The following is a 23918-nucleotide window of genomic DNA, read 5'->3' on the forward strand; positions in this document are numbered from 1 at the left end:
AAATCTCAAGGATTACTCACCATTCTAGTCGCTGTTTTTCTGTCGGTGCGCTTGCTAGAAGTACAATATAATGCCTTTGGAGATAAAGACAACATGCTATTCTATAGATATTTCTAAAACTAGACATTCAAACCTTAATATTAAAACTTTGCAGTAAACTCTATATTGTAAAATACAGTTTATTATCTTAAGTATATACCTTACATTAACATAAGCTTTATTAAGTAGAAGAAGGGCCTGTGTCCCAAGTGTATGACTAACAGACTTGAAAATATTTTGGAGTTGAGGGCCATTTGCAATTCCACTGTAATACCTCAATAAAAGGTTAGAAATGTAGCACTAATTGAAATACTTCAACACCTGATGAGATCAGGGATTTAACTGACTGCAAGAGAATCTAATCTACTAATCAAGAGAAAAGCTGTTCACAACTCCCTTTACATGTCAGCTGTCTTAGTTGCAACATTATTTCTGAATAGTGAAAAGAGTGGATAGCACATATGCATTTGCTCAAAATCCAAAATAACACCATGAAATGTGGTTTAAAAAATTTGTATCTGCATTTTGGAATTCTCTGAAGACACTTATCTGAAATTTCATAAGGAATGTTTCCTCTGATGATTATTCTTAAACTCCGAATTATTTTCCAGGATATTCAGTGTATACCCACTGTAAGCAGATTTCAAAGAGTATACAAAACAAGGACAGTATTTTAAACAAAGAAACCCAAGGACAGCAGAATGGGAAAAGATTACTTTTAGCTTGAGTTCCTAATGAGGGTGCTGAAGCAATCTACATGCTTACAGGCAGGTTTTTCAGAAGCTTAGCTTTAACATCCTAAGTCATCCAATGCTGCACTACTCTATACAGATATGGCATGTTTAGATGTCTTCACAGCAGGATTTGAAGAACAGTAGTAACACAAGAGACCTCCCTAACACATAGCTCATGGAGAGGAAAGCACGGTCGCTGACACTGGAAAACTATGGCAGAGCCCTCTGGTGCCAGGGGCCTTCAAAGCGCAACAGCAAATACACATCAACAGATCAAATTAGCAGCTACATGTTTCTCTATTTGTCTTAAGGTGGCAAGAGCCAAAATCATGCTACATGCTATAATCCTTTGATTTCAGACAGAGGATGTCAGCAAGGGAGAAATCTGGAGAAATTTCTTCCCTGTTCTGAACAATGTAAAGATAAAATGACCTATTCATTTTGCATTTTGGCAGTATTAACTGCTTCACAGGAAAATCTTATGGGAAAACAGCCCTTTAATTCTGTATGAGAAGCTACCAATTACTAATACTGGTTTATTCTAAGGAGCACTACACTTTCAGTAAGATTCCTACATCACACACATTGCACATTTGCAGAGTGTTTCATTCAGTAAGCATGACAATGCTTAAGCTTTTTGGTATTTTTAAACACATCTGAATGAAAAAAACAAAATTCAAACCTGGAAATATTTGAAGAAACCAATCTTCCAATTACTTATTAAAAGCAACCCTGTGAAACAAATTTCTGAACAACTACATAAAAAGAAAGTAATTTGGCTATGTCCAGAAGTCTCAACTAGCTGATAAGCACCTAGAAAAAAATCCTAAGACTTATTTATGAAAAAAAAATAAGTGATTATTACATATTTTTGCTCAGGTAGTGTTTGCTGAAAAAAGTAAAGGGTCCAATTTCTCCTCACTCATCTATCAGCTGTTAGAGCTAGGAGGGAATTATTCCCTAGAAATTTCCTACTACCATTTTCAATAAAATGAAATAATTTGTGTTAAAAATTAAGATAACCTTAGTTTTAAGAGTCCAAGGTCTCACTGCTAAATTTTGCTAAGACAAGATTTTTTATCAGTGCCTTATTCATAGTTTTATCACAAAGCACATGTGTAGTTCAGAAGTATCTATCATTTTGTTATAAAGAAAAGATGGTCTTAGCTTAAGCTTCGGCCTCTTAGAGGTGACTTAAGATTCTGGGTATTATTCTGAAGTGTATCAGTTTAGGGTTTTGTTTGTTTGGGGGCTTGGATCTTCTCACTGTCTTCCTTTCAGAATTCTTTACATAAAAATAACCTAATTTAGACAGTATGTAATTATAATACATCATTAAAACAAGTATTTCTAACACAATACCCAAATTAGAATCATATTACTTTCTGCAGAAAAAAAAAAAAAAATTTTCTTCATTACTTGTTTGGGAATTATACTTTTATTCAGTACTTTATAGTCCTATGAAGCCAAGAATTTAAACCACCTTTTTAAAAGGTATATTTATATTCTACTTATTTAGCAGAATTATCTCTTAATGACAAAAAGAATATGCTAGAGCTCATTAATGAGTGCTATTTCTCTCAAAACCCTGCTCTCTTGGTCTTCAGCTATGACTTCATTTCTCATGCAACACTTCAAACTCATATCCATTTGAAATTCTTGTCACTCCCCTGTAAAACACCCTATCTACATGTTCTTTATTCTTGCCCTTCCCTTCTAAAAATTGTAATCTATGAGAAGGGCAGATAATACATGTTGCAAGTCCCTAACTCCAAGTAATTGCTGGCATTTAAAAAGTAAGAAAAAAAAAAAAGTAACTACAAGCAGTTTTCCTAGTTTTCCTAATTTCTAATCTGCTCCTACTATGCAGGTATGCAGTAGCCTATAGATTTCCTTAGTCACAAGTGAGGTTTATTTTAAACACAGACAGTAAGCCAAAAGTGCTTATGAACAACAGATATTCAGCAACTAACTGCCATTAAGAGTGACAGATTACTGAAGCAATGCTTTCAGAGATTAAAAGAAATGTTTGTCTCAGAGCAAAGATCAGATGTTCTCTTATTTGGCACAGCATTACATACTGCTATGAATTTCAGAAGAACATGCTATGGCATCTACAATTTAAACAGGAGAACAGAGTGAATAAGGAAAAAAAAAATCAAAATATCTATTTTTTAGATGGAGATCTGACCAAGAGATCTGACTTTACTGCACACTGATGACTGCATACAATTATTTACTTTGCAAATGCCACTAACCAAAATTGTAAAATTAACTTAAGGGAAAACAAAGAAAATCCTGGGTAATTTAAATTAAAGCAGGCTCCATAATGCCATTCCATACTTTAAAAAAAAATAGAGCAAAGACATCTTGTGCAAAACAGAAAACCTATATAATGCTGAGCAAAAGAAGATTTTTATTGCTACACCTGGTAAAAAGGCTTAAGCTGCTGCACAAAAACACATTTATTAAAATGGAGATTATTTAAAATGTTTCCTATTTTTTTGTACTTTTGAAATAAAGAAAATGTACTAGGGAATTTATTAGCAACCTTTTGAACAGAAACCGATCTGTCTGCAGCCGATTTTTTACTTCAAAAAATAATATAATTTAGTAGGTTTTTTTAAATATTTTGAATCTTAAGCTCTAAGGAACAACATAAAAGCCATCCAAATGTTTTAAAGCTTTTCTCATGCAAAAGGTATAGAAACAAAACACAGACACATTATGAAGGTCATCAGTCTCTTTTAATGGGGGAACTGTATATTTCAATCTTGTTTAGATTAGTACAAAACCAACCAACCACCCAACACAAACAAGTGTAATATATTTGATCTTGATTCAAGAAAAATGGGTCTCCAATTTCAACTGAGGGCAAAGAAGATGTAGTCCATATTTTAATAATTCATATTTATTATAAAAATACAACTTCCAGCAAGTACGTATACATTTAACAAGCTTCTGCCCCACAAGCATATTACTCGAAACCCTAAAAGTGTCAAGTGTGAATTTCAATATTTCCCTCAGAGACATTACAAAATTAGAAAAGCTAGGTGTGAGTTAATATAAGATCCAAGAGCCTTAAGATTTAATGAAAAAAAATCTATTAATAACTAGTACAACTGGTAGTTAGTCAACACAATTGCAAAAATACCTTTTATTATCAGAGTAAACTGTTGACTATACTGACAGAAGAAAACACAGTTTCAAGTACTTATCTTAAGTACTGACCTTCAGAATAAGTTCTTTTAACATCTTTTTTTTTGGGAAGACCCATTTTTAGAATACTTACTGACAGAACTAAACATTTCTATTAGTCAAACCAGATGACACTTCTTCAATGTTACTGGTAGGTAGCATACCAATTCTAGAGTTAACTGGTGACATTCTAAATATCTGCTCAGGACCTAACTGGTTTCTGAAATACAGGTTTAAGACACCAAAAAGTACCTGAGGAGATTATATACTTTCCAAGAGAAAGGACAGCAGTATATTCTCTCTCCCACACTAGAAAAAAATCCTAACAAAACACATAATGTATGTATATTTATGAACCTGTGCTACAGAGCATTATGAGGTAGTTCAACTGATAAACTTAAAATATTCTGCCATGCCATAAAATACATACTTGTACTTCTGAAAGAAGTTTGGAGCTTCAAAAAGTTTGGACCACTCTGCCTTACTCAGCAAAATTTCATCTGTGATAGCAAGACCTGAATTATAAAAAAAAAAAAAAAAAAAAAATTTAAACTTTTTTAAAATACAGTTTAGTATTCAGAGTAAAGACAGTTTGTTAATTAAGCAAAAACTACTAAGAATTACTTCATCCCTTCAAATTCACAGCAATTTATCAACAAGATTTATAATTCAGTCATACTTCCGATGGTCATTAGTTAAACCACCTTACTAAAAAACTCAATCTGTGTAGAAATGTATATTAATTGATCTGATTATTTCACGTATTTTTGCTCTGTGGTGTAACACAGCTCCATTTAGTTTTTCTGCATATGCCACACTAACTATTCAGTTCAAAGACAACAGATCTTTCCTTTATAGTATTTGAATCACAATTCTACAAGACAAAGAAACAGTGAGTCAATAAGGTACTGCTCTGAGAAAGCTAGTTGTAGTTGCTCCCTGCATCAAATGCTCCCTGCACCTTGCTTTGGTAACATCTTCCCTTATCTGCTATAATTATTCAATACTTGGATAAATCTGGAGGACTCATCTTCAAGAAAGTCTATTGACTTATATTAGGCCTAGAAACAGACATCAAATGGAACTATTGCTAATCCTTCATGTAACAAGAAGCAGTCTAAGCCACTAAAATGAAGTTATCATACCATTAGTTCTAATTTTTACAACAAAAGGCTTCCTCTTTCATTACCCTCAAAGAGTGAAGACCTGCAGAAGAATCTACTAAGTTTGAAGTGTTATGCAACATTAAGCATAATAGGCCAAGTTCTAATTCCCTCAAAACAGTCTCTCAATAAGCTTTTTAACGTCCACCGACCTCCCCCTTTCAAAGCATACCCGCAGTAAAACTATTTTAAATCTGTCTGAAAACATCTATATAGAGAGCATAAGATAATACTTACCTTGTTTAAATTCCTCAACCATGACCATCCGTGTGGAAACGGACACATTGTACGTAGAGTTCTGCTGTGGGTATGCTGGTGTAATTATAGGCATAAGATGGTACCTATCACTGGGGTTTACCTACATATAACAACAGCCAATCAGTTTTCTTCAAGCATACACATCAGTTAACAAATTTGGATTTCTCCCTTTACTACAACCAAGTCTTAAGTTCTAAGAGACCCTAGTTTGTTTGCAGACCAAGAGTACAGAGAGAAAGTTTAGAAAACATGAATAATGCTTTCACAAAGGACATTGTTCTGAAAGACAGTGATGTGGGAGGGCTGTAACCTGTCAGCACATCAAGATTAAGTTGCAGGCATTTCTAAATCCAGAAATGCCAACCAAACAGAACAATTTTCCTCTTTAATAGGAATTAGTTTGTGATCAGATGAAACCAAGGACAACTCATCACCTCATATGAGCACCTTCTGCAGAATGATTGTCTTCGGACCTTGTGAAAGGTATTTTATACTTTATTTCTGTAACACTACTGAAAACTAAGAGCCATTTTAAGAAAAGAGGCTCTATGGAACCTGACAGAAGCATCACTTGCATTAACGTACTTTTATTTAACAGCAGACAGGGTAACAAAAAAAGAAAGAACACAACATACACACAAAAGTACATTAAAATATTATTAGGGCAACAATCTTGTAGAAGGTAAATAAAGGATAAACCCCTGCCATTACTTTAGTCCCCTTTCATTAGTTACTACAACAGTTCCCGGCAGACACTGACCTCAAACCTCCTTTTCCAGGAATAACAGATTCAAGAACATGTCTTCAAGCACTTCACATATTTAAATGTGAACTTGTGAACTTTTGTCAATCAGAAAAAACAGATTTGAAGTACAAAAGGGAGTACAACTCAATCTCTGATGCTTACACTATTCATCAAAATAAAGATTAGTTGAATACTATGATTGACAAAACAGCATTGAGCACACGCATACTATGTCTTACTGAAAGCTCACAACGGGAGCCCTGCATCTGCTGCAAGCTGTTTCACTGATTGCCTGAAGGACAAACATGTCCAATGTCCTTAATTTAAATGCAACAAATATGGAGATCAAGTATTATAAAAAATAAACAGAACAACTAAAAGACTTCAAGTTATGATCTTCTTAGGTGCAAGATGAAAAGACACTTTATTACAACTATATGGAACCAAGCCTATCTAGCTGTAACTTGTACTGAAGTGAACTCAATATACTTGCAAAAGTAACAGGTTTTAAATAATAAGGAAACTATTTTAAGATTAGCAATTTTCCAAAAATGCATCACTTTAAGACATATTTATGCTGAATTTTTATTAAGATCACTTACTGCAAAAAATAGGGAGAAAAAGTACATTGTTTAGCAAGTGTGCTTCAAGCAGTCAATTTGGAAAATTAGGGTAACTTTGTTATACACTCAGGAGAATTAGAGGTTACTTATGAAGACATAACACCACAACATTACATTCAATAAACCCAAAATGAAGTTCACCTAGAATTTTTTAAGCAATTGAATTTATTGTACAGTGTGACTTAGAGGGGAAAAAATAACACACTAACCCTTGGGTCCCATACAGGCAAATTAAGATTGCATTCTTCTGGCTGTTTCAATAGCACTGGATTTGGCCATTCCCTGTTCAAAAAGATTGTAGCACTGAATAAGACTACTGGATACAACCACGTATGATATACAAAAAGCACGTTTGAATGTGATCCACCTTAAATCCGCTCTCAAAATAAAGCACCATTTCCTCACAACCAGGCTGGTCTAACTGGGGTTGTTTAAATAAGTCGTATTGCTGAATTACAACACAACTGCAGTTAGCTTCTCCAGGGCATCAGGACAAAGCATTTTCTGTAGTCTTCAAGATTTATAACCACCGGTTAGATAACTAATTTAAACTCCTCTAAATTCTTCCTGAAATATACTAATCAAAGATAAATTCCTCTGTGAAGATTGACATTGGGTCCATCTTCAAGCTAGCTGTTTCATGGACAAACTACAGAACAAACAGCCAGCACAGTTACAGCATATAGCATAGTTACAAACCATATGCATTAAAGAACATTATAATCAAGAAAGAAACCTTGCTGAATTAAACACTAAGAAGTAACACTTGTTCTTCAAGTCATCTTACCCGCTGAATAAGCATTACCTTCCCATAAAGAGCAGAAGTCAGTTATCTCTTGGAATTTGTACATTATGCTCCTATGCTATGCATGTACAAACTGGAGAGAACTCCAAGAAACACATTAAACAGAGACTGCAACCAATTCCCCTTCATTACCTTAGTGTGGTAAAATATGACTAAACACTATGTACCTCAAGAAGGCTATAAAGCCTATGAATGCCAGACAGTGAAAGTGTGCAAATTATCTTCACATTAAGACACTATACTTGGAGGAAAGCAACACCTTGGCAAGTGATTCTTAAAGTCTGTCAGTGTCTCATGAAGAGTATCTAAATCTAGACTTTCCAAATATATAATAATCCAAATACGGACTTTCAAGAAAAGCAGTATTAATTTGTAATCTACAAAGTTCACTTTTGTCCCATTTTTTCTAAATTTACTTGGAATGTTCCCATCAGAGTTATTCAAACCATGTTTCTGAGCTAACTAACTCAAGAGTATGAAATGGCATATAATTCTGAAACACCTACCACTCTATACTGAAAGGATTAAACTTACATTTTTGTCATTTAATTGCATTTAAGCTATGTGCCTAAACCAGGTATCTCCTTTATCCATTATCACACTATCTGAATGTTAAAGGACTTCAAATTTTGGGTATATGCTATCATTTTGTACTATATAAGTATTTTATCTGAAGAGTATTGTTGAATTACAAAAAATACTTGAGAAAATTTTAATTAAGAACGGGTGGCTTTGTTTTGGGTGCTTTAAAAACAAGACATGTTGGATGACTTACTGAAAAACTAAGCTGACAATTTCTGGTGGCAAGAACAATGCTTCTAACTTAATCTGGTCACAGCTGAAAATAGTACCATAAAAACAGGACTAAAATTTAGTGTCTACAAACAATTTTATTTTAGTTTAATCTAAATTAAAAAGAAACCAAAAAAAAAACAAAACAAAACAAAAAAAAAACCAAAAAAAACATACCATTTAGAAAATACCAAGAAAAATTTATGTACAAGAGTTGATGCTATTGCATTTGGATAAAGCTGGCAAGTTCTTGCTACTAGCATAGCCCAGGAAACACCGCCAAGGAAACCTAGTATATTGGAATAGATGTTGTGGCCTGTGGATCAAGAAGAAAGAGACAAAAAGAGAGACGTGTCAGTAACCAGAAGACGTAGTGAAAACCTCACAAATTTTGGTATATAACTGCTTACGTTTTGCCCACAATTTGATAGCTCTCAGTGTTAACCTGAAGTTGTCAATGTTTGGTACTAGATGCAGAATTTCATCGGTTACCCGGCAACCTGCAAAAGAAAGAATTAATTACAGTTGCTGCTTCTGAAGTTTTTTGCTTGCTTATCCTCCCCCAACGTCAGCACTAACAAACTTTTTAGACAAGTACACTGGAAACTCATTTCATATTATGATCAATTCTGTTTTGAATTAGAAAGGTTCACATATTTTCAGGTGCCTTTTCTCATTTTTAGTGTTTTTTGGCAACACTCAGGTAGCTAATTCATGAGCACATGACTACAGATTTGGACTGCTACTTGATTTTTTTGTTATTAATGACATATAAGCTGTGGAAAGAACAAACAAGTTCTGCTGTTACATTAATAGATGCAGTATCTCATGGAATGGCCAGGCAAATTAAAAAAGGTCTAAGTCTTTGTGAACCTACAGAAAACCTACCAGCCATAGGTCAAAGTTTTGAATTTTTAAGAACAGGCTAAAAAGAATAGTTCTTAAAGCATACTAGCTGTACTGCTACTTTGATGGCATATTTTCAGACTGTAATAGATGGCAATATTAACTGCTTGATTTGAGGGGATTTATAATAAAGCAGAAGTAGTACTTCATTGTCACTAAGTAGTTGCAGAGAGCTGTTTGGAAGAAAATAGTATTATCTAAGACTATTTTTAAAGTAAGAGGCAACTACAAATTCTAGAGATTTCACAAGATGGGAATTTCACAAAACAGTTTAAGTGGCTGTGATGACATCAAATTATGAAACTTTTAGCTTGTAACAACAATCAGTGCTCCTCATATGCAAACATACTCCTCGTCCCCATCAAGCCATGCTCCTACCATCCTGTACATAAATAACCATTTTTTTAACGAAGGTATTATAGAGAAGTTAAGGGCTACACAAGCTAGTAAGCTGCTAAAGAACTGACCCCAAATTGACACCATTTGGATATCTCCAATTTATCACTAATGCAATTTCGTGCATGTTTATGCACACATAAATTAAAAAAAAACACATCTTTTTTTATAAAAATAGGTAATACTCTACACAAAAGTCTTGCATGTCCCATTAATTTCTAGAACCATATACCAACCAAATAAGAAAAAAAAAAATCATAAACAGTCTGGCCAACAAGCAACAGCCCTTCTCTCCAGAAAGGTATACAAAACTGGCAATAACTTTATTTCCAGATATGAAGTTGCTGTATTTTCAGTCAAATCCACAACTACTGTATCAAAGAATTTAGCATAGTTATTTAAAGATTAGACAAGTTGATACATTCAGTACATACATACCATTAAGACTTCGTATGCATCTAATGTCTAAATTTTTAAGTAGGCTGTCGTCTCGTAGATCTAAGTCCTCAGGAATAGTTTGCAGTGCTAATCTTGCAAACAAAATATCAATCTTAAGAACAAAAAAAGAGGTAAGACATTAGAAAACTGTTCTTCCTTCTGTAGGATTCTGCAAGTCATTTTCATCAAGTTTATTAATAGTAGTAGTGTTGTAGTACAAAGAATCCTTTTAAAAAATACATACTAACATCCTTCACAGACACTTAAACACTCTCAGATGCTTCATCCATCTTACAGCTCCTTTTCCAAGAGGATAAAATACCCGTGTAGATTAATATACAACCAGCACACACACAAAAACTATGATGACTGCCAGTGTAAATAAAGTCATTTGAAAACAAGCATCACTTCTAGGTCCAGAATACAAAAGCCTACCAACATCAGAATACACCATAAAAACATAAATCCTGGTTTTAGCCTAAATATTCTAGAGAAGAATTCTACAGAAGACTGAGGCAAGTCCCCATTGCATCCCCTCATGAGGATCTGATGAAGACAAAGAGCCAGGTACAGGTCTCTTCACTCTCCTAACCAGTAACAGGACTCAAGGAAACAGCGTAAGACTGAGCCAGGGGAGATTACATATCAGAGAAAGCTTTTTCACCCAGAGGGTGGTTGGGAGCTGCAACAGGCTCCCCAGGTCAGTAATCCCAGCCCCAAGCCTAACAGAGCTCAAGAAGCATTTAGAAAACCCTCTCAGGCTCAGGTTGTAACTCTTGGGATGTCCTGCACAGGGCTAGCAGCTGGAGTTTGATGATCCTGATGGGTGCCTTCCAACCCAGCATAGTCTATGATTCCATGAAAATTACCATGGAATTACAGAAAGAGTAGGATACCTTTCCCATCCCCTGTAAAGCACACGTGTAACTTAGTTGCTTCTATGTAAGACCAGTATCTATGAAGAGTCTACATACCTGATTACAGAAAACGTTTGAAAATTCAGCTGCTTAGTAAGCATATACATTTTCAAAGTACATCCAATTCCTTTGCTATTACTTCTGCAATACTTAAACATAACAGTTTTTCTAGGCCAAGAACATCTAAAACACTATTCAGCACTGAGTTAGTTTTACATTGCCCTGCACACAAGAACACTGCAGAGTGCAGAAGTCAGTTTGCCTTTTCATCAGTCAGTTGATGAGAATATCAAGTGCCTATCAGCAGAATGTCTGCAAGGAAACAAAGGCACTTCACCAAATGAGGCTTTTAACCAAAGCGGTTATCACTTGACCTACAAGACGATGAAATATCAAATACTATTGCACCAAGAACTAAACTAGTTTAGATTAAACTAGTTTAATTACATTAAAATTATTTCAGTTAAAGTGAAGCTGAAGACACCCTAAAGACTTTTTGTACGTACTTAAAACTTTTAATCCATCTGTTTTAAACTATGAAGCCCTTCTCCACAGAAAACTATTTCCAAAGTATTCAGTGCCTTTTATATTCCAAAGTCCTTAATAGCTGATCTTATCAACAAGTCTGTATTACACACAGAAGTTACTACTTGAGTCAAAAGTACTACTTCTCAATATGAAACAAGTTCAAAATTAACTTCAGCTTGAAATTCTGCTCTGATCTCCAGATCAGAGATTCAAAGATCATTGACATTTATTTTCAAATAAAGAAATTAACAGTGTGTCTTATGTAACTGGGGGACAGGTACTGGCAATCAAATACAAAGTACTCTACAGGAAAAAGAAAAAAAATTAAGGATGTTAAATTTTAAACAAGAACATAAAATTGGCACATAAAAACTTATTGTCAGAATTTTTTTAAAGTTTTAATAACAGGGTCACCACAAAACTAAAGTTCTTTTCTTCAGTTATACCTTCTGGCATGCTTTGCCTGGGTTAGCAAAAGGAAAATTAAAATCTTTTAATACTGGCATAGCTGGGCACAAACACAACTATCAGAAACTATGGCCCACCAACACTGGTATATACAAAGAGTGTGCTTATGACACAATAAAAAGAACTCGCATGCACTGTCAGCAACATGAGTTAAGTTTCAATAATAAAACTAAGCCCCATCAAAGCCCATCACAAATTACTATACTGGAACAAGATGTTACTTTTAGAGGAAACAGTTCTCTTTCTTTCTCTATTTGGTCTTGTATTTCAAATTCCATTTTTTAAAAAGGAGAGACAACTCCAGCTTGGATGACTGGAGGAGAAAGAAACAATATACAAAAACCAAACTGACCAGAAGATAACTATGGCAAGTTTCAACTTCTAGAATGAATACCTAAGCTATGTAAACAGCAAACAGATTGTCCAGAAAAATGTTCCTTAATACCCAGCTACATATGGACTGTATAAAATGGCTAACAGATACAAATTCACAGACTGGGAGACATGAAATTGCCAATCTTGTGTACAATACTACACCATGTCATTTACCAGAAAATTAGTATAGGAATTATTTCTGCTCTGTAAACTAACCTTGTACCCACCACTTGCTGGTTGACATAATCCAAAGGTAAGTCTCATTAACTGTGTGTATAAAGTTTGTATGTTTTTGTCTTGTCATCAGAAGATGACAGTTTGACTATGTAACAGTCTGACAAGAATAAACAAGATTATCTTTTGAAATCACCATTCCTGTTTCCTTAGCAAAAATCAAATTAAGCAAGTTCAGTTCTCCAAGACAGCTGCTCCATCAGGCTACAACTACTAAAACCATTGTTTTGGTCACATGTTTACAGATATGTTAAGAGATCAGGACAAAAGAAATACCCAGCCTGCCTTCAGTAGTACACTTTTGATAACTAAAGACCACAACTTTCTATAATGTAAGATAAAGAAGTAAATCTTTAATGTTTGGACAGTTAATCATTAGCAGTCAAAAAAAATCTAAAGCCACATTATGTACAAATATAATTTTTATTAAATGTGAAGCCTAAATAATGCCTATACTGATACTCTACAGGTCAGTAAACTAATCAGTAGAAAAGAGTAGCAGGGCCAAAAAAAAAAAAGAACAGGGAGATATTCTGCACGCAGCTTTAAGTCCATCAAGAAAAACTTGTTTCGGTCTAAAATTTCCACTTCAAATTACACAACCAAGGACTGTTGACAAAATCTTACGTATGGACTTCTGAGAGTCATTTTAACAGCATTTCTATTACTAAATAATGACTTATTAAGATCTTAAAAACTTTGTTTTAACCACACTCTACCAAAACAAATTAAAATAGGATCTTTACCTCTATTCCATCAAAACAAAGTTTAATAACTGGGACAAAAGCTTCTTCAACAGCCTGGGGAGGAAAAAAGGTGCATTTTATTTTCAGTATAGAGAACATTTATAAACAATAGCTACCAGGTCTAGACAATCATAATGAAATGCTATTTATATCAATGCTTTTCTGTTTTCAGGTTGATTTTTGTCAGCAATGTCTTTCTCCGCCACTGACAACTTATGCAGTAAGCACTACCTACTACGTGCAGCAGCTCTCTAGATATTAATAATGATCCAAACTTGTACCAACCAGTTCTGATGGTGTTACCTCAAGGCTCAACCCTCTTCTCCCTACACACAAGACATGACTGTTTACTCCCTACACATATTTCTAAGTATTCCAAGTCCAAACTATGAAGATTCCTGCTCTAAAAGGCCTATTGTTTCTGCTTCTACAGTTGGTATAAGAAATGAAAGGAAGACTGTATAACTATGCAGCCTGATATCACCTAAAGCAGTTGCAAGTCACCAGTCTCCAGAGGTAGAGCATGTTTTAAGATTTGGTCAATAACAAATGTTTTGACCAATAATGGTGTTTTGATTAACAATTATCACAATGGAACTTCACATCTATTCTGGAATTAGCTATGAGTATCATTTTCCTGAACTGAGCATCTGAACTAAATGCACATCTGCAGCACATTGAAAAGCAAAGAACGCTGCCTACATCTAAATAAGAAATACTCTGAACTGCTGGAGGATAAACTTCCACAAGTATTTCAGTTCTTACTAAGAGGAGGAGACAACACTACTGTCTGTGCTTAAGCCTTAGTTAAGGTTATCTTAACGTTACTAGCTGGCAGGATGGATCGATCCTAAGCAAAAATCAAATTTACAAGCATCTCATACTCACTACAGCAACCACTAAGAAAGCTTATGTTCCTCTAAAGATAGAGATGTACAAACTTGCAATACTAGCTGGAATTATTTAAAATTATTAGACACCCTGACATAAAGGTTATTTGTATCACTACAGTACTACACTGAATGCCGTACATACCTTGCTGCTAAATCAACTACATTACCTGGAGTTAAGAGTTTACAGCAAAGTTTAATGGAAGTCTGAAAATCTGAATCCTCTCAAATATAGCATGTCAATTTAAAGATTACTGAATGTGTTCAGATAAAGAGCTGAAAACAGTTGTTTCAGCGCATACAGTGTTACCACTAGATGTTTGCACTACCCTGGTAGTTACCAACTACAGGGTGCATAGATTGGAAGAATGCTGGAGAGTCAGTTCCATTTATTTTACAAAAGCAGGACTAAACCACACAGACTTGCCAGCAGCTATCTTCATTAAAAAAAAAAAAAAAAAAAAAAAAAAAAAAAACAACTGGAGCAGAGAAAATTTCAAGATTAAAAATATCAAGATTAAAGCTCCCAGCAGCTGACTTGGGAAGGTGTGACACTGAGGTATAACAGAAACAAAATATTGTATTGGTATGGTCTTCCACTACTGTAAGGGAAATCATCTTTAGAAGCTAAAAATCATGTAACACAAGCATTTAGTAACAAGACACTAAAAATATAGCTTCCCTTTTCAAATGAACAGTTGGCAGCCAATATAAAAGGTTTAGTTAATATCAACCACAATTTGTTTATGTAAGCACGAAGTTATAAAAAAGCAGCATAAAGCCATTAAAACCAAACAAGTTTGGTCCTGAACCTTGTCAAACTAACATTTACATTTGTGTCTGCCTGCTTCTAGAGCGTAAGCAGAAATTTTGCCATACTAACACACATGCTAGGAGATCATTCTACCATTCAAAGTTTTGAGTACATCTATTAAGTGAGAGCAGAGAAAATTCAGAAGAACCTCTATTTATTTCAATTCTCATGATAGGCTTTACTGCAGGTTTACAAAAACTCTTAGAAAAAGTCTTAACAGTGAAGCTATATTTACTTATTTAATGCAACATATTTCACTACAGAATTCTCCTAATCCTCAGGTCAGCAAGCTGTATCAGGTGTTTCACGTACCCTCAGATCTCTCACTTCTTCTTGTTGTTTTAACTTTTCATAAAATGATGTGAAAAAATCACTTCTTTCAACATGTCTTGGTGCAACACACAGGGCATCAATATCAGCACCTGAAATTGTTAATTAGCAGAAGTATATTACACAATATTTCACATGCATGGAATGCCAGCAATAGACATACTTTTATTAATAATTAAGCAGTAAAATTTAGTTTCTCATCATTTGGAATGGTGTTTTTTTGAAATACTAAATCAAACAGAATGAAAAAAATTCATGGCCATTAAACATACAGAACACATACATACACTCTTGCTTCAATTGTGAAACAGTTGCAATCTTTAAAGCACAAAACATGAAAATTCAAGTATACAACTTCCTCTGTCTTTAAATAAGTTCCAAATTTTTTGACTGTTTTGCAATCCATGGTGAAAACATAATATAGGAATCTATTTCTTTTATTTAGAATGAAGACTATAGATGGTTAACAAAAAAAAATTTAGAAACCTACCACCACCTCAAAATACAGCAAGATAAATCACTAGCTCAAACACGTGGATTTTTATCACAAAAGGAAATGTTACCTTTTGTATGAACCCCTAATCTGTAGGATCCAAATGTAAAAATTTTTCCTCCAACGTTTTCTATGACCGATTGCGGAAGATTCTAAATGGAGCAAAAAAAATGGTTATTTCACCTTAACAATTTACAACAACATAAACCATTTATTTTCAAACAAGAGGAAAAATATTGCACAAACTGAAATAATCTCAGTATTTACAGAAAAGACTGAGATACCTTTTCCACTTGGATCATTTATAACATTTCAACTACATTACACATTACCACCTCAAACCTAGTAATTGTTGCACCAATTTTACACTTCAGGTGCAACAGCTTTATAATATTACAGAGATCAAACATTTTGCTTACCACTCAGGCATTTTAGACTGACACCATCACAGAAATAGAGGATGGATTCCAATTTAGAGCAATTCAAAACACAGCCTACTGTATCAGTGTTTATTACATTACTTTCAGAGTCACTTGTACCACAGACTTTAAATAAAAATTTGGGGTTGGGAAAGGCATTTATTTAATATTTAAATTTTTCAGATACATCTACTAAAGTTCCTAGTCTTTAAAAAACTGTTGACTCAACAGTACTGCAGGCAATGAGGGCTATCCTTTCATAACAGGATGAAATGCTACAATCTGAAATCCTACATGAATGTTTGTTTACACAACAGAACACAAATCAAAACTTCTATTTTGCAATGTACATGATATTAATTTAAGCAGCATTCAAACTTACATGCATCATGATATTCTCACAATTCTGATTTCAAGGATCAAGACACACATAGCAGGGCTGTCCCTGCCCATAATCTTGTACATATATATAAATTCTCATTGCATAAGGGAAGTGTACAGAAAACATACGATCCCAAATACATACAAATCAAAATAGCTTAAAGAAATTAGGTATTTCCTCTAAAAAAGGAATCTATAATCACACAAGTCTATAACCACTCAAAGAATATGTCTGGGATTAGGAATTACTATAACCTAGCAAAAACAGTATCAGCACTATCAGTAACATTACAGGAACCACACTAAAGAAAAAGACCACAGACCACAAAGATGCAGGAAGTACATTTTAAGATCTAGCACTGTTTCACAAAGGCAAATACTCTAAGCCTGTGATTACTACAGTGCTATATGCATGAATTTTGAGAAAAAGTCAAATTACATCTATCAGTTTCTTTCTTTGACAAGGTCCTACTATGAAGGGGCAAACAAAAGAAACTACCCAAGGATGGTATTTGTTTTGATCCCCAAATCTAAGGTTCATTCCATTTAGGGATTATTACAGGAATATATTTTGGAATAATCTTCCTACAGCACTCTTAGGAACACAATAATGGGAACCCCATATAAAGTACATCCATACCTTGCTTTCACTGATTTCCCGTATCCATTCCTTTACCAAATTATTTAATTTTCCCAAAATTAGAATCCTATTAATAAAACAGCAGAATGACAGGTTAGAAACTTAGACAAAACTAGTAGATTATTTTAAAAAACTGAGATCATTATTATACATTAAGTCAACCCGAGTAATCAGACCTAATTAGAGATCTTGTTATACAGACATATATACTGAAATAAAGTTCCTCCTACAACATTCCCACTATTTTTCATCCCTCAAACATTCAAGAGATTTAAGCTCCAAAAAATGAAAGCATGCAAGGCATACACACATGAATTCAACTCATTTTCAAAATGAAACTTTACTTTGTCTAACACATGAATCTAAAAGAACAGTCATAAGCAGTACTGAGAAGGGAAAAAGAAAACCTCTAGAAAATTTAATAAGGAAAAAAAAGTATAAAGTCCATTACAATGAAGTAGCGATGCAAACCAGCCTCTTAAATTTAAAGGCCGTTTTAATTCCGCTCTGTGTTTTGAGCTATTACTCTTAATTGAGAAAAATGAAGTTTACAATTCCACTAGGTTTTTAAAAAAGCATTTGAAAGAACATAAACACACTTGGTCTTGAACAGTCATACATGAACCTCATGACATGACACTAAACAGAGTGCTCACTCACCTGCGTTGCAGCTCTTCTTCCTCTTCAAATACGCCATAAGGTTTTAGGGTTTCGATTAATTTCTGGGTAAGCATGCAGTCAAACTCCTTGGGGGCAGCTAAACTGATGGGTGAGGTAATGCCATAATGCTTCTGTAGTTGCTGTGTTTGTGATCCCTGGGTTGTAACGGGACTAATAAAGGCAATTAGATAAAGTTACTGACAGGAAAAAACAAAAACGAAATAAAAGTTACTTTGTTTTTTTTTTTTTCTCAGAGTAGACAATAGATACATACTAAGAAAAAAGAAGTTAAGCCTAGTGTGAGCATTTTCATCCCGAATCACTGTGTTAAATCTGTTCTCTTAAGAACACCGCTACAATTACCTTTCACCAACTCTTAACATGTATTAATTTTTTCCCCCATTTATTATTCTTTTTCATTCTACTAGGGCAAAAGCTGTATCAGTTTGAATTCCTTCACTTTCATAAAGCCTAAAGTAAAAAGAACTCTTCATATCAAAAAGTCAAGCAATAGTGATAGCAAAAGTGAAAGTCCTAGTCTTGGCAAGCATAACATTCCTTGGTATACTGTTGTAGGATCAGTCCTGCATGTTTATACCTATTATATACTATCATACAAAATGAAAAATATTTTCATAAGGCTAACCACCTATTACATGTGGAAAACCCAAAGAAATATTTCAATTTTACTTCCATTATTTGCCATCATCATCTCAAGATTTCTTTTCTCATATCCATAAAAAAACCACCTAAATTGAAAATTGACAAGAATCCACAAAACAAGATAGTTTTCCACAAGCTGAATCCATTTAATAACAATTCCAAGTACTATAATTTGTTTGCAGTCAAGAATTTAGTCACAATGCAAGCTTGAGCAATCTGTCCCTTTGCTCATCAGCAAAAAAAAAAAAAAAGAAAAAAAGAAAAAAAAAGAAAAAAAAAAGTGTACATTTAAAAAACTAGAAAACTTAACCATCAAGTAATTGTGGGGACTCGGGCAGTGTCTGGGAAAATTATTTTATACTTTTTCCCTTAGCTATGAGGTTTTAATCATCTAATAAAGAATCTGATAGGAGCTGAATAAATCACATATATCCTAGGACTTTAGATGGCAATGAAAACATTTTTAAAAAGCTGTTCAGACAAATTACATAAAACAGGAACGCAAACTAAGGACAAAGGAAGCCCCTAAAACTTTTTGCTCCTTCTAAAACTTTCTTCTCTTAAAAAAAAAACTTTAGGAATGTCAACACAAATAGTAGTTTCAACCACTTAACTGCCTCTAAAATAAGCAGCCAGAAAACAAAAAGTGTCAACATATAAACATCCTTTGAATATTTTAACTTGTGCCACAAAACAAGTTCTTTGAACTACATTTTCTCCGCTTCTGCCAAATGTTAATTTGAAACAAAAAACATGCTTTTTAAGATATTTCAATTTACTTTTGCAGGTTTTTTAAAGCAGTAATACAAAACAATCAAAATTTTAGCTTTGTGTAACAACTTCCTGATGGTCTAACTCTAATTTTCACCCATTCATAGCAAGAAACTGAACCCAATTCAGCAGATATTAGACTTCATTAAAAGAGCTGGCAAAACACAGCCTGGCAGATGCTGTTATTAGATTTCAAAAAAGACTGAATGTCACTCAAAACCAGATTCTGCTCAGTTAATTTCTGAAGTCAGCAATGCTGACAGAGGTCTCTATATTCCTCCTACTTGTAATGGTCATGATTCACAAACTCCAGAACTAACAACTTAAACATAATCCTTAACATTGTCTGTAAGATCATAGTATATAAACCCCAGCCAAACATCAGCTCTCTTCCCTAGTCTGGTTTACACGCAGCCCTGGCAGTGCAATGTGCAGCTCTGCCTTCAAAACACCACACTGCAGTGACTTAAACCAGCGCTCCTGCAACCCCTACAGGACCACCAGAGCATGGCCACAGGGCACAAACAAGCTTTGCAACTGCTCACTAAAAGAACAGCTCCCAACAACAATTACATAGATCACCAGAAATACATCTCTGGGAACTGTTACACAAAGCCAGCTAGAGCTCTTATATTTACTTTTGTAATAATGAAATAACGATCCTATCAACAGCACTGGACTGCCCCAGCACAGGTGTTTCATTTATTTTGGGCATTGAGGAGTTTGTAAGTACCCTTTCACTGGGTTAGTGCGTAACAATTCCTGCCACAGCTACCCTCAAGATTTTACAGCTGCACAAGACAGTTAACATGTATTAACACTGAAAAGAACATAGGTCATTTCCAGATAAAAACATTTAAATTGAAGCTCTGCTGTTTACACCTAGGTCATTTCCAGATAAAAACATTTAAATTGAAGCTCTGCTGTTTACACCGAAGTTAACTCTAGTCTAAGGTTTCTATAGCACAACAACGAGTATGAAAAAAATTCTTTGGAAAATTTAAGAAAATATGGTATGGCAAGAAAGTTTGTTAAAACTTAATGAAGGACAAAATAAAGTAACTTATTCTGTTTGTCTATTCATTTAAAAAGCAGCATGAAAGTTAATATAAACAAACAAGTAAAGGTACGTCCTCTCCCTGCCTCTTACCTTCCATGCAATCATACTCACACTCCAATAGCTTCCCTTAGTCACATATGGGCATATGGACATTCTGCCATTTACCTGTGACATGTCCAGAGAAAAGCTTAAGCTACCAATTTTATTCAAAGAGAAAGGTGAAAAGCCAGGGAAGTATCAGAGCTAACCTTCTACCTAGATTAGAGATCAGCCTTCTTGAGGAGTCAATACCTTGATGATACGTCACTTCTGGTACTCACTAAAGGTAAACATTAACAAAAAGCAGAGTGATAAACACCAACTGAAGTTCCATTTCAGCTACTCACTCTTGAGTATCATATCTGGGTCTGACACAACTGAAAGCATGTTTAGGGCTTGTTGAGTCATGGGGTTTTTTTTGGTTTTATTTTGGAGTTTTATGCATTTATTGGTTGTTTTTGGTTTTTAATAAAAAAGGGGAAAAAAAGTCAAAATACCAATATAAACAAACAAACAAAAAAAACACAAAGGTTTTCTTTTCAAGATCACAAAGAAAATTAAGATACAGTTTGAGGCTTTTGGGTTTGTTTCTTGTCACCTATCCTATCACTCTGAGATGACCATAAGCTGTCAATTGCACAAATATAAAGTTACAGGAAATTATATACAGTTAAATTTAACATGTTATTGTTGCAGCTCTGGTTTAACTTGAATTTTTGAAGAACATATACTAACAATTTACCATGTGCAAATTGGGCAACAGCTACAGTAGATTTACTCTAGAATGTTATGATTCAGTATTTCATATTCAAATAATAATTTAATCAGCAAGAAATGTATATGTCCTTTTTCCCCATATAAAAACACAAACACGAAGCTCTGGTCTGTTCTAAGCTGAAGACAGTGCAGCCAAACAACTTTTTCATCAAAACTTCAAGTTTTGGTAGGCAGTATCTTTTTATATTGTTACCAGTAACTACCAAACTAAAAGAACAGACCTTGGCTATATATATGGTCACTGCTAAAACCCATTTTAAACAGAGTACAGAGTGGAAGAAAAAAAACCCAAATAAAGCTTGTTACAGTTATCAGAGCATACGCCTCTAAACTCCTTTATATGGAAGTGACTAAAAGTTGTTCTAAGGTAGAGGAGGGATTACAGTGCATTTTTCGAAGATCAGGTGATAGCCTGAACACATCCATTTAAACTGAACATAGCACAAATACAGCTGTACCTATGTAACACTCTCCCATATATAACTAAGACTTGGATACTAATTCCAAGTTCTGTACTATTGTTTGCTTTTACAACACTTGAACCTTTCTCCATCCTCAGAAAAATCAACAGTCCTGTCTTCTTTTTCAGATGCGTTTCGTATTGAAACCAACTCCTACACCCACACAAAAACCTGTCTTTCTAAACACTTCTTCCTCTCTCCCTGTATTCTACGTCCATTCTAAAAGTACTATTTTTAGTGCTATTCTGTTAAGATTTTACATTTCTTATCACAAACAAAATAACAGCTGCCATCAGCACCACACTATCATGGTCCTGAAACTTGGGAAACTTCACAAAAATAAGAGACAATACAAACAACTAAAATATTAAAAATACATACCACAATACTGAACAAATTGTAATTATTTAAATCCCCCTAAGTTTCAAACTCATCCAGATATTACGACAAAATACACAACTTAAGGGTTCTCAATAATTATCCTCATCTCTATCTGCCTGTATTGATTAGCTCAGAAAACTTAGTCCTTGTTATTTGCTGATGAAAGACACCCGTGTCAGATTCCTGAAACAATACTGGTCATCACACCATCTGGTTAACCAAGTGGAGCTAAATTCATGGAGCTCAAGCTCCACTGTATCCAGATTCAGAGAAACTTCGTTGAGAGGTTTTGCATCTTTTTACATTTCCTTTAGCAATGAGTGACTGGCAATTCAGAGTGAAGATTCCAGCATAACACTAACACCATCACTCCACACGAAGTTTGACACATCTAGGCAGGACACATCAATGAAGTCTGTGCAAATCAGTTACTGGGGAACATGTGTCTTAAATGGTTAAGATAATACAGCTGTCCCTCCTGAATAAAAGTTTCAATACCTAGCAGAACATCACTGGACCATTCAGGCCATGAATTGTCTACAACTGTCAGTACCAGGTGATCAAAACAAACACTGATCCGAACACAGGCATTGGGACAACAGCAGGTAACAGGGCTACAGAAGAGGCTCACCTATGGCAAAAGGAAGGTCATACACATTGTGCTAACCTTGGACATTCTCCTGAGCTCTCTGGCTCTTTTGTTCATACAAAAGAATAAGGAATGCAGAATGTACAAACAAAAAAACATCCACAATAGTCTTCTTACTAACACAATTGTGAAGGAGAAGTTTCTTAAGTTTAAAGAAAAAAAAGTGCTAATGAATGGCACAGGTAGCAGTTGAACCAAAAACTATTTTCATTACTATATGGGAGACAAAAAACTCAAGAGCAATTCAAGAAATTGAGTAAAGTTGAATCAAAACATAACAGGGACTATAAAATAAGATCTAGGAATTGCAGAAAGCATTTCACTATTAAGAGATTAATTTGTCTCAGTGGTGAAATCTGCTCAGCCAAAAAAAAAATGAGTTTCCAAGTTCTGTGCAGTACCTTCATATTAACAGGTATAAACTCAGTCCTTCATTTTAGAGTGATACTGGAAGACAGAGCTATTGCAAAACTGTATATCCTTGTCATCTAATCCTCAGCACAGATTTTTATATTAATTGTTTCTCGATTAAGAATGCTATTACTTTAAGTTATGGCAACTATTTCTCTAAAGTCAGTCAGTCCATTGCTCTGCAAAATGAAGAATAATTTAATTCCTTTCCTAGCAGCCTATAAAATTCTCAACTCCCTCTGTTCAGAAACACACAACTTATCCATTCCCAGCCAGCACAAGCCATTTTAAATACAGTGCTGTATTTCTGGCATGTAAGCTGACAGTAATGAAAAGTGAAGAAAACAATGACTTTGCCTATGTCTACAGCAAAGTTCAGTGAAAGAAAAAATGAAAAGCCTTACTTCAGAAGTGAGAGGCAGCTTGACTGTCCACTGGAAAGAATAACGCTTAATGAATTCCAAAATTCTAAAACAGAAGTTACCAGTACTAACAATACTTAAAATTTATAGATATTATATCACTTTTAAATGTTCATGTATATGACTCGAAGCACTTTTCCACTTCTGGTTACATGAATAAAACAAAACATTTCAAAAGTGTTTTGTCATGAATTCAGCAGACACAGATGTTCAGTAGCATACCAAGAAAAAGATTCATGTTTTCTCTGTTTGGAGGGTTAGAAAGCCCCAGGTTACATGAAAGACTAAATCA

At 34.4% G+C, this 23918-nt stretch overlaps 1 protein-coding gene across 4 annotated transcripts in view; it reads right to left on the reverse strand.

Annotated features, from left to right (window-relative positions):
* The window catches only part of PAPOLA (poly(A) polymerase alpha), a 43557-nt gene that overhangs the window by 16783 nt on the left and 2856 nt on the right, over positions 1 to 23918 (reverse strand). For all 4 annotated transcript variants that reach the window (XM_021549691.3, XM_021549690.3, XM_021549689.3 and 1 more), the window contains exons 2-13: positions 17993 to 18163; positions 17333 to 17399; positions 15963 to 16044; positions 15382 to 15491; positions 13366 to 13419; positions 10098 to 10209; positions 8768 to 8857; positions 8535 to 8673; positions 6970 to 7042; positions 5372 to 5492; positions 4402 to 4486; positions 21 to 74 (exon numbers count right to left, since the gene is read on the reverse strand). In XM_021549691.3, coding sequence (XP_021405366.1) covers positions 21 to 74; positions 4402 to 4486; positions 5372 to 5492; positions 6970 to 7042; positions 8535 to 8673; positions 8768 to 8857; positions 10098 to 10209; positions 13366 to 13419; positions 15382 to 15491; positions 15963 to 16044; positions 17333 to 17399; positions 17993 to 18163 — 1158 coding nt within the window. The remainder of the gene's footprint in view (positions 1 to 20; positions 75 to 4401; positions 4487 to 5371; positions 5493 to 6969; positions 7043 to 8534; positions 8674 to 8767; positions 8858 to 10097; positions 10210 to 13365; positions 13420 to 15381; positions 15492 to 15962; positions 16045 to 17332; positions 17400 to 17992; positions 18164 to 23918) is intronic.

The sequence above is a fragment of the Lonchura striata genome, chromosome 6 (assembly GCF_046129695.1).
Source record: "Lonchura striata isolate bLonStr1 chromosome 6, bLonStr1.mat, whole genome shotgun sequence".
NCBI classification, from domain to species: domain Eukaryota; kingdom Metazoa; phylum Chordata; class Aves; order Passeriformes; family Estrildidae; genus Lonchura; species Lonchura striata.